The following is a 10987-nucleotide window of genomic DNA, read 5'->3' as shown; positions in this document are numbered from 1 at the left end:
GGTTAGAAGCAAACCGAGTTGATATTAAAAGATGACGGCACAACGCAAATCCAAGTCATCGGTCCCCAACATCCAGTGATTTTATCAACTTAACCAGTTAGCACTCTCTATCTTAGCTACCAATATTCATCTCCGCTATCATTCATCTTTTTTTTTTTTGTACTTTTGCGCTAGCAGGAATAAAATCTATTGTTTAACATCTTCATTGTTCAACTAGGTGGTATTTTTCAAACATAAATCACCATCCCCGCTAGCTAGAATAAATCTTTTAGTTAGTGACAGTGATCCAAGCACAGAATCATGCAAACCAATAAAAAATGATTTAAGGAGATAAAAATATTGTTTTTTATACACTTTCTGTTAGTAATAAGTAATAGGAGTCCTGCCACCAAACCTTGATTTGCAGAATCGACATCCACTCGCTAAATTTCCATGATTATAGTGATCAGTCCCGGTTCCACGAGCAGTGTCTCAATCTACTCAAGGATAGGATGAGCGTAGGATAGTGGTTGAGGAATAACCTCTCCTAGTACACATAGAAGAGTCCTGCATGCCTTACAAAAAAATTCTTGAATATGAATGGATGAACCTAAACTAAATTGCTGCAGGCTCCTGCTTCACTCGAAATAGTGTTTGATGCTGAAGTCCACATGTGACCATGTTATGATTTTACTTTACCGAGAATTGCGAACCATTAAAATGAAATAGTACAAATTTTGATATAAGAAAACTTTACATGTTTTCATACACTCTCAATTGACCATTATAAGAAGTCTTGGGCGGCGGATGCTTCATCCTAACGCCAGCCACAAGGCACTTGCAACATTAATCAAAATTCATCTTAAATCTATGACCCCAAGGCAATAAAGAAATCAAAAGGAAAGAAACACCAGCACATCGATGCCATACCATATATAGAGGGACGGGCAGAGACAAACATATCTAGAAGATTTCTGGAGATAAAAACCTTGGGCTCAATGGCCACGAGGATTCACCCCTACTGACTCCAAAGTCTCCACATTGCGTGGTCTGCAACAAATTAAGAGAACACACGTAATCATTAGAAAAGCATCCCTCCTGCATGGCTAATATGGGATCGCCCTTTGCCACTTCAGCGCAGGGACGGAGGTTCCACTCCCACTGGGGTCAATCCTTGAAGGGTGGGAGTGGCCTCCAATTGTCATTGGATGAATTGATAATTCGATGCAGCATCAGTCACTTGATCACACAATAAGATGTGTGAAGATACAAGCAAGATGTAGCATATGGAGTTTGTACTAGCAGGCATCTCTCGATTGTATCTATTTACACATTCTCATACATGACCGGATGGCTGATGATGCATCCAATCATCAAATGATTTGATGATTTAACAATGCCAAACCTTAAGAATGTGATGTTTATAGTGTTCAAATATCATAGTTGCATGAAGAAAGAGAGAGAGAGAGAGAGAGAGAGAGAGAGAGAGAGAGAGAGTACTGATTAAAGGGGTTGGGTCGAGTGGGGTCAGGAGTTCCTGAACGAATCGAGTCGAAGTCCTGAATATGGGCCACCTTTCTAAAGAAAGACTTGCTGATGAACCGGTTTGCCTCGCTAGTGACCTGGTCTGGATCCTCCACCTCTGCGACCACCTCCCTCTTCTTCTTGCTCACTCGCACGCTCGGTGAGTACATCAACTGTTGCTTTGCAGTGTGTGTACCGATCGACAATGCCAGCACCATCATCCCCAGTACAATATAGATTGGAGCATACTCTCCCTTCAGTGCCCTATTGCCATAACCAAAAGATAAATAAATAGAAAAATGTTTATAATCAGAGATAGGCTTGTATGATTCAATTGAAAATTCGTACTTTTTGTGCCTATCCCACACGAACAAGGGAAGAAAAACTTTCTTTTATAAATGTAGATTGTTCATTCATGTAGGGAGGATCCAGGATTTTGTTTTGGGGAGGTGGGGTGGCGGAGATAATGTATTATGAAAAGATAAATATATTTATATCAAAAAACAGTTTTTATTTATTTTTCAATTTAACATACTTATTGCTAACTGAATACTAGAAAATATTTTATTCATTTTATCAAAAAAAGATTATATTTATTATGTATTCACAGAATTTTTTCTTTAGAACTTTTTACATTTTTTAAGCACGTAACAATAACTTGTGAATATGCAGAAGAATAATGGAACATCGATACAACTATCAGTGGTAAATCTAACAAAAATATTAAATAATGCAAAAGTAATTGGATTAGCTATTTCTACAAAAGAAAGGTGAACAAAAGAAGATCCATTTACTATGATAGAAGAAATATTCTGAATATTCCAGGATTATGAGACATCATTTTTCTTTTTTCCATCGCACGCTCTCTCTCTCTCTCTCCCCCTGAACACTTTAAACCAGGCTCTTCTAATGAAATGGTGGTGAAGTTCTACGAGGAACAGCAGAAATAACCTTGGTGCACACTGATCAGAGCCATCTACTATGGCAAGAAGCTCCCGTCCAAACCATCTCGTTATTTGAGAAACATTGCTTTCCCGTTCTGGAAAGGTGTTCTTAACACATTTAATCTCTTCAAGCAATGCTTCGCCTTATCTTTAGGAGCTGGACAGAAAGTGTCATTTTGGCAAGATGTTTGGATTGGTAGAAAAGCATTCAACTCATGATCCTGCATGCCGCACCAACACTTTCCGCTTTTATTCTTCTTCACTGCAATCCAGTCATCTAGTGTAGCAAATTTTCTGGCACAAAATGAATGGCTGTCAAGTTTCAGAACCCCATTGAATCATCAAGCCACAATGGAATTCCAAGAGCTATCATCTATCCTTAGAACAGTCAATCTAATGGACAATTTGGATAAATGGTCATGGAAATGGGGACTGATCAGGAACACTTACTCCGTGAATCGATGCTACCATTTCCTCATGCATGGGGGAATAGTATATATCCCACTTCTGCCATATTATTTGGAAGCTGCCTATAGCGGAGAAAGCTAAATTATTTGCACGGCTTTGTTACAATAATAAAATCCTGACAGCCGAGAATCTGACGAAGAAGGGAATGTACGAGGTCCAGCTTGCTGCCCCATCTGCTCAAATAGTATGCAAACAACGGACCATTTGATCTACAATGTAGCTACTGAAGTGAGTGTTGACACCATCATCTTACCACGAACTCTGGGGTAAATGGAGAGAAGGAAATAGCATGAAGAAGTCATCACCAGCAGCGGAAAGCTTAGTATCTAGATGCTGCTGGTGCATTTGGAAAGAAAGGAACCAGCGGGTTTTTCAGTTCGAAGCTCAATCGGCAATGGAAACAGTGAAGCAGGTAGATGAACGTCAACGAGGAAAGAAACAAATGGTTTCATGTGCGGAGTCTGGTGCTAGAAACTTTCTTTAGCGTTAACACTTCATTCTGGGGGTTGAATCACCTCAAGTAGTACGACTAGTTTAAGGGGAGGAGGAATAAATGTGATGGGACGGAACCATGCAAATGGTTGGGAAGGAGAACACTATTGATTTTCTTACATGCCCATGCAGAATTGAACTACATCTGAGACTGACAACAATCGTGACTACATACTCTTGGTAACATTAGACTTGGAGGTTCTCTGAAGTCTTATTCTGATTCCTACGTTCTGTCGGTCTTTTGAGTTGTCTCGTGGGGCTCAGATTGAGGCACACGGACATCCTTGTGCATATGTCTGTTTGAAACTAATGAATTTGAAGCGTGAGGGGAGTATTTACTCCCTTCACTTCTCTCAGAAAAAAAAAAAGCTATAGAAATTTAGTTTTACCGTAAACATCAATGGAGTTGCCACGAGGTTTCCTAGGCACTATCTCTATGTTCAACAAACTGAAACCAACATTCATCTTCTGTTTCTAGAATTACGTACATACAGACATACATATACATGCATATATATATACATTCACATATATATATACATAGAGAGAGAGAGAGAGAGAGAGAGATTCTAGATCTAGAATTTAATTTACATGTATGATACATATTACATATATAATTAATGGCTGTGATCTTGTCTAACCATTTACCTTATCTTTTATCATACTTTCCCTGTCACATAATTTCTATTTTAATTATTTTGTCTTTTCACTCCTGACTAATCTTATCCAATGTTTTCTTTTTTTTTTCTAAGAGAAGTGAAAGGAGTAAGATACTCCCCTCACGCTTCAAATTCATCAGTTTCAAACAGATATATGCACAACTAACTGAAACCAAGATTCATCTTCTGTTTCTAGAATTACATATATTCACGCATACATATACATGCACACACACACACACACACACACACACACACACACATATATATACACACACATACACACACACACACACACACACACATAGAGAGAGACAGAGAGAGAGAGAGAAATTCTAGATCTAGAATTTAATTTACATGTATGATACATATTACACACATAAGAAATGGTTGTGATCTTGTCTAACCATTTATCTTATCTTTTATCAAACTTTCCTTGTCACATAATTTCTATTTTAATTATTTTGTTTTTTCACTTCTGACTAATCTTATCCAATGTTTTCTTTTGCTAATGGAAGTTCTACAAAATATCATTTGTAGAGCAAAATATATGGCTCTCATAAGCCAATATATTGGACTCGCACTAACGAAAATCCACAAGCATATGATGAATCATGGTTTTGGCTAGTTGAACGGATGGATAGTCCCTAAGAAACCATGTAGCAACTCCATTTATATTTTTGGTAAATATATAATTTTTTATTTCCATTACAATCTATTAATGGGATGCAACTAGAAGAGAGAGAGAGGAATGGAGAAAGGAAAATAAGATATCTCATAGTCCTAGAACATTAAGGGTAATTAATTCCAATTACTTGTGTATTATCAAATATTGTTATTAGATTTATCATTAATAGTTGTATCCTTCCTCCATTCTTTTTTCCATTGTTTTCATAGAGAAATTCTTTATCAAACACGGAGTGTTTTCATATTCATTTATTATTTTATCATGTTTGTACATGCACAAATTATTGTTATATGCTTAATAATTTTAAAAAAAATCTATAGAAAATATTCTACAAATGATAATAATTAATTAATATCAAATTTTTGATAAGATGAATAAAATATTTTCTAATATACTGTTAGTCAACAAGTTTGTTAGATTGAAAGTATCTATAACAGATTTTTATTATCATAAGTATATTTATTTTTAATTTTTCATAATACATCATGTGGGCCCTCGAGGACAAAAATCTTGGATCCGCACCTGATGCTAAGGCTCCGTTTGAAAACTTAGAATTGAGGAGAAAGGAATGGAATTGAAGGAAAAGTCAAAACTTTTGATGTTTCAGGGTTTTTAGGAGAGAGAAAGGAAAAGAATAGGAGGGAATAGGAGGAAAAAATTTTGGGCTCCAATTCTCTCCTTTCTTTCCTCCCATAAGTGGGAGGATTTGGAGAGAAAGAAATTAGAACTTAATAAAATTTTTGTAATACCTATTTTATCCTTAAATTAAAGAAGTATCAAATTAAAAGGACAAATATATCCTCGACTCTTTAGGTCAAAAATTGTAGCAGTGGACCCAATCCGACCCGACCTGATTTTCTAGTGGGTTGGATTTGGGTCTAAAATTAGGACTTGAACAAAGATCTAGGTTGGGTTGGGGTCACTCATGACCCGGTCTGACCCGATCCATTTGCACCTCTACTCATAAGCATGCCTCTTTTATAATAAGGGTATTTTAGTAAAAGTGTTAAAAAGATATGCTTTCTTTTTTTTTCTCTCCAAACTTCCAAATAAGAGGAAGGAAAGTACTTTCTCTTCCCTCCTAAAACTTCCAAACAAGAGGAGAGAAAAGTCTATTCTATTCCTTTCTTTTCTTTTCCCTCCTCATTAAAGTTTTCCTTTCTTTTCTTTTCTCCCCAAAACTCCCAAACGGAGGGTAAGGTTCATGTTTCTTTTCTTTTTAATTCTTCCAAATCATAAGAACATTCATTAGTAGATTAATATCTTTATGAAAATAATAATTAAAATTGTATAGACTATCATCAGATTTACAACAACATTACAGCTTCTCCCTCATTATAGATTGTAAGAACTCGGCTTATTTTACTTGTTTTAATCAAAAATGCATGATTACTCAACATCGAATAGCCATTGCCCATGGGGTTCCTAAAGAATATTGGATACTTCAACAACTTCACAAGGAAACCAAAAAAAAAGAGTATATATTTCCATACCAAGTTTTCTATGCATGAAAAATTATCTGTATCTCCTTAGGATGTAAAATTCTAAAACTAGGAGTCTGCAACTTTCTGTTAAGTGATACTTTGATTTTGAGAGGGATTAAAAAGGAAGCCATATATCTTCAAGAATATAACCTTGACTTGGCACCATGGTTATGGTCCACAAAATCAGCAGCAGCTGGTGCTGAAGGTTTCATCTTTGGCGTCGTCGCTGTGGTGAGCCACCGATTCGCTCTGGCCTGACTCGCCACCGATCTCCAATACCTCTAAATAATCAAAAGAAAATTAAAAAGGTAAGAACAATGACAGTAATAAGGACTTAGAAAGAAGAGAGGAAGAGGCCTCACCCCTGCTATTGAAGCCATGATCGGCGGTTCACAGTTACTGATTGAGAAAGGTTCAACAGAATGCGCTGCAAAACGGAAAAAATGAAGCCGTTTCTTTGTTCGCATCGTACTTCTCAGACGTTTATATAGACATGCAAGAGATAAGAGTGGTTAACACGTGGCAGAAGAGGACAGGAATAACGACACGTGGCAAGGTGGAAGCGATCCCTAAGCACATAGCAGTTGTGCGGTGGGGAGCGACCCGTGGAACCGTTTGTGGACAAAAGGAAGCAGTTGAATGACTCGGTTCCGACGGAAGTGGGATCAATTGGCTAGGTGTAATGTAATGTAACATCTTCTTGAGTAATGTGATGATTTTTATTTTATTATTATTTTATAATGAATGACGGGGCCCTTAATCCTCATATTTTCTCATGATTTTGAGCACACCAATAATTTCCTTTTCTAGACGACATGAGGAAATTAGTATAAATTGCCGAAATTGGTGCAATGTAAAAGGGTGGTTAAATATGTTGAGCTGCTAAGCCAGTATTATGTGGGTCCCAAGATGCATGTCTCAAAATGTTTTCTGTTGCCTAGAGAAGCAACCGAGAGAGGGGAGGGAAGGGAGGTGAAATGAGTTTTTTAAAAGTTTTATTGAATATGTCAGTGGAAAACTAACTTTTGCAAGTGCATGTGAGGTGCTTAAGACAAGTATGTGTAGTAAACAATCAAGAAAATGAAATCAACAAGAAAAACAACCAGAGAATCATAAATATAAATAAGTTATAATAGTTGTTCCGTGTCAAACCCAACACCTACATCTACTATCCAGGACTGACTTCTTGAAAATTTCAAACCACTAATCGTTCAATAACGATTACTACCACTGTCAGTTACTCACCGACAAATAACCCCTAGCTTATCCCAAAGATAGTACAACTAACCTGTTTCAAGGCATGGTCAAGTATTTTCTCAAGTTTTAAATCCACTTGAAACTTATCACACAAAACACAAAAAGAAAAGAAAGGAAAATGTTTACGAAACAAAAGCTTCTTGTATTGTGCTGAATATATCCTCTTTGGCGCTCTTTAGGAAATGAAGGGACCCTTCGAATGTGCCTTTGAACTTTCTTTCCGCTAGAATTTTGGGGTAAATACTCTTTGGAAGGTTGGTGCACTTGTATTAAATATTCTTCAATGTAAATCTCTTGTTCTTTCAATTTTTCTCACTTCTCTTGATTTTAGAAGCCTTCCATGTCAAAGAGAGATGCTGGAGAATGGTTTATGACCATTGAGGATTGTTCGAGAATGGTCAGGAAGCATTTAATGCAGTTTGCTCATGCTAAAAAACTAATTGTCACAGAGTTATCAAAACAGAGGGGTCAACCCTAGTTCTTTAGAGGTCAGCCCCTGGTCCTCATGGGTCAGCTCCTAGTCTTTATGAGGGGTCGACTCCTAGTCTTCAAGGATCGGCTTTTGAAAAGTCCAAAAAATCAACATTCTATTTCCTACTTGTGGCTTTCCAAAGGTCACTCCTGCACTTCAAGGATTTCATCCTTTGATTTCTGACCTGTGGATTCTAGGGTTAGCTCTTGCAAACCTAGCTTCAACTTCTAGCCTATGCTAATTAGCACTCAAGTGTCAGAGTGGACTCCTAGAGTGCAGGGGTCGACTCTTATGCACCTAAGGTCGACTCCTGATACTCAAAAAAATTTAAATCCTCTGTTTTAACCTGTGAACATTTAGGGGCCGACTCATATAATGCTAGAGTCAGCTCCTATGCTGTAGAAGCATCAAACAGCTTCAAACTTTTCTCCAACTTTGAGATTTGATCTTTTGAGCTTTTTCATGCTTCTTCAAGGGTTCAAACTTCTAAAGCTTTTCTAAAATATAAATAATACTACTCAAAATTTTACAAGCATTAGTAACATATTCAATTATTTTGTAATCGTCAAAATCAATCCCTTGGGTCCTATGAGAATTACTACACTGACTACGATCTCTCTAAGAAAGAAAAAGGACATGGGACCAATATGTCAAAATCCTGATTTCTAGCTCATCACAATCTCTATTAGACAAGATTTTCAAGTTCAAACAGGTAATTGTATATTTAATATATAGAAAATAATTAAGATAAGCAAAAAGAAATACTCTCATTGAAAGACAAATATAGATAATAAAAAAATTAGTCAAGTATGTTATACCATAAACTTAGCATATTTTCCATACCAATCAATGGACTAACCTTTTTTTTTTTTTTTTGAAAAGACAAAAGATAAAGAGCGTAATCATTGTTAAAGAGATAATGATCACCTAAACCACATTTATTGAATGACAAAGACTATTTTATTCAAATAAGAACCGAATGCTAGAAGTAATGTTTGAAAACTTATACAGCTAGATCGATTGATTGAACTGTCAACTAACCATGTTAATGGCATAGGCAGATCTCTTTAATCCAAATTTATAAAAAAAATTGAATTTTCAGCCTAAACCATCGGTGCAATTGGTGATTATTGTGAACCATTTTCACTTATAACCAAATAGTTTTACCCTTATACAAATTTTCCATAAGTTGGAGCATGTTGTAACCCTTCAAACAACCATTCCTCTTCCCCCACATCACATCTTGGCTTCAAATCTTGAACTCCCCATGATCTCATTAGAGATGGCAATAGGAAGGGTATTGATTAGGAAGGCCATAACGTGTACCCACCCTGCATTTGGGAACTCACTGCTTTAGGACGGAGCGAGGCAAGTAGAGTTAGATGAGGCAGGTTAAGGTAGGTTGGGGTGGCTAATGATAAGGAGTCAAGCAAGAAGAAGATGATAGCCCTCAAATCAATGGCCATGAACAAAGATGAAAGTGAAGAGTTAGCAGATGCCGACGAAGATGAAGAATTGACCCTAATTATTTGTTATTCGCTGACGATTGTCTACTACTAGCGCGTGCGACGAGACGGTCGACCCTGACGTTCCGTAGGATCTATGGGAGTACTACGTAGCGTCCAGACAGTAGGTCAATTTGGCAAAGTCAGCTATTTGTTTCAGTTCGAAGAACTATCTAGGTGTGAAGGCTTCTATCACGAGAATCCTGGAGATTAGGGAGCAGGAGGGAATCTTGAGATATCTCGAGGTTCCGATCATAGGCTAGCGCCTAAGAGGGGGGAGTGCTCTTTCTTGGACATCAGATGCAAGCTGGAGGGACGGCAGACGAGCACTCTGTCTATGATGGAAAGAGTCATACTAGTACAGTCAATTCTCAGCTTGATCCCTATTTATCTATTATCCAATACTGTAGTGCCTCTCGCAGCATTGCGGTGCATGGAGCGACTGTTTAAAAGCTTCACTTGGGGGCAGCATGGGGGTAGTAGTGGTGTTCACCTGCTGGCATGGGATATGATTTGCCAACCGACCAACAGTGGTAGGCTAGGGGTCTACTCCCTAATCAAGCGACAGAAGATCCTCGGGACCAGATTGGCAGTCGGATTTCTTCTAAAGCCCGAGAGTCTTTGAGGCTCTCTAATGAGGGCCAAGTATAGGGATCCGGCCGACCCGGTAGTCTTCCACATTGGTTAGCATAACTCTTCATTTGGAGAGAGATCTGCGCCCGCGCCCTAATAGCTCTTCCGACGATCAAACGGAAGATTGGGAACAGATGGGCCATTGGCATCTTGGAGGACAGATGGTTGTCCGAGGTGCCATTGTGTAGTTGGCCCACCTTGATCGATCCCGAATGGCTAGATGAGCATAAAGTCTGAAATCTTTTTACACCAGAAGAGCAAAAGTAGAACAAGGACCTCGTCCAGTGGGCATTTGGAGAGTAGCTAGCCGAGCGGGTCCTTGTTGGAATTTGTATCCTAAGTGTCAATCGTTAGCATGTTGATGATTGAATTTTGTAAATGAATTGATAAATTAATAAAGTGTTATTTGGCATTATTCATCATTTCATTGTACATCTTCAAATGGACTCTTATATGATGGAGTCCTTAGGACTTATTTTATGATAAAGAAGAATTTATTTTCAAGTCCTTAAACTTGTTCACGACCAAATGATATATTGTTACTAGGATGACAGCATCATCGAGATTAGGTCGTTATGTGACATATACATTAGTTGTCCTCTTAACCAAGGAGTGTGGAGACACTGATATGTCACACAGGTGAAGTGTACATTTCACTAAACGTGACTAATTCCGCAACGCTCTACTGTCGAGAGATGTTCCGAGTGGATATGGGTATAAGTATCCCTCAGACCTAAGATCACCACAGTGATTAGCAAACAACTCACTGTACTTTGGTACCGGACTAGCAGAATTTCTAATTCTGGGATGGAAGGTTACTGGGTGCAGTCAAGTACTTACGAAATCGGTGCATGAGTCAAGATGGAATTGACTCCTCCTGAA

General features: G+C 37.9%; 1 protein-coding gene across 1 annotated transcript; it reads right to left on the bottom strand.

Annotated features, from left to right (window-relative positions):
* Positions 1-696: 696 nt before the first annotated feature.
* On the bottom strand, positions 697-6694 carry LOC103723744. The gene is made up of 4 exons (XM_008814765.3): positions 6601-6694; positions 6389-6519; positions 1480-1767; positions 697-1029 (listed from the first exon to the last, which is right to left on the bottom strand). Exons 1-4 carry the CDS (start codon positions 6616-6618, stop codon positions 975-977), a joined length of 492 nt encoding a protein of 163 aa, XP_008812987.3. The 5' UTR covers positions 6619-6694; the 3' UTR covers positions 697-974.
* Between the last annotated feature and the right edge of the window lie 4293 nt (positions 6695-10987).

The sequence above is a fragment of the Phoenix dactylifera genome, unplaced genomic scaffold (assembly GCF_009389715.1).
Source record: "Phoenix dactylifera cultivar Barhee BC4 unplaced genomic scaffold, palm_55x_up_171113_PBpolish2nd_filt_p 000618F, whole genome shotgun sequence".
NCBI lineage: Eukaryota > Viridiplantae > Streptophyta > Magnoliopsida > Arecales > Arecaceae > Phoenix > Phoenix dactylifera.
The sequence above is the reverse complement of the archived record's forward strand: the minus strand, read 5'-3'. Positions and strand labels throughout refer to the sequence as shown.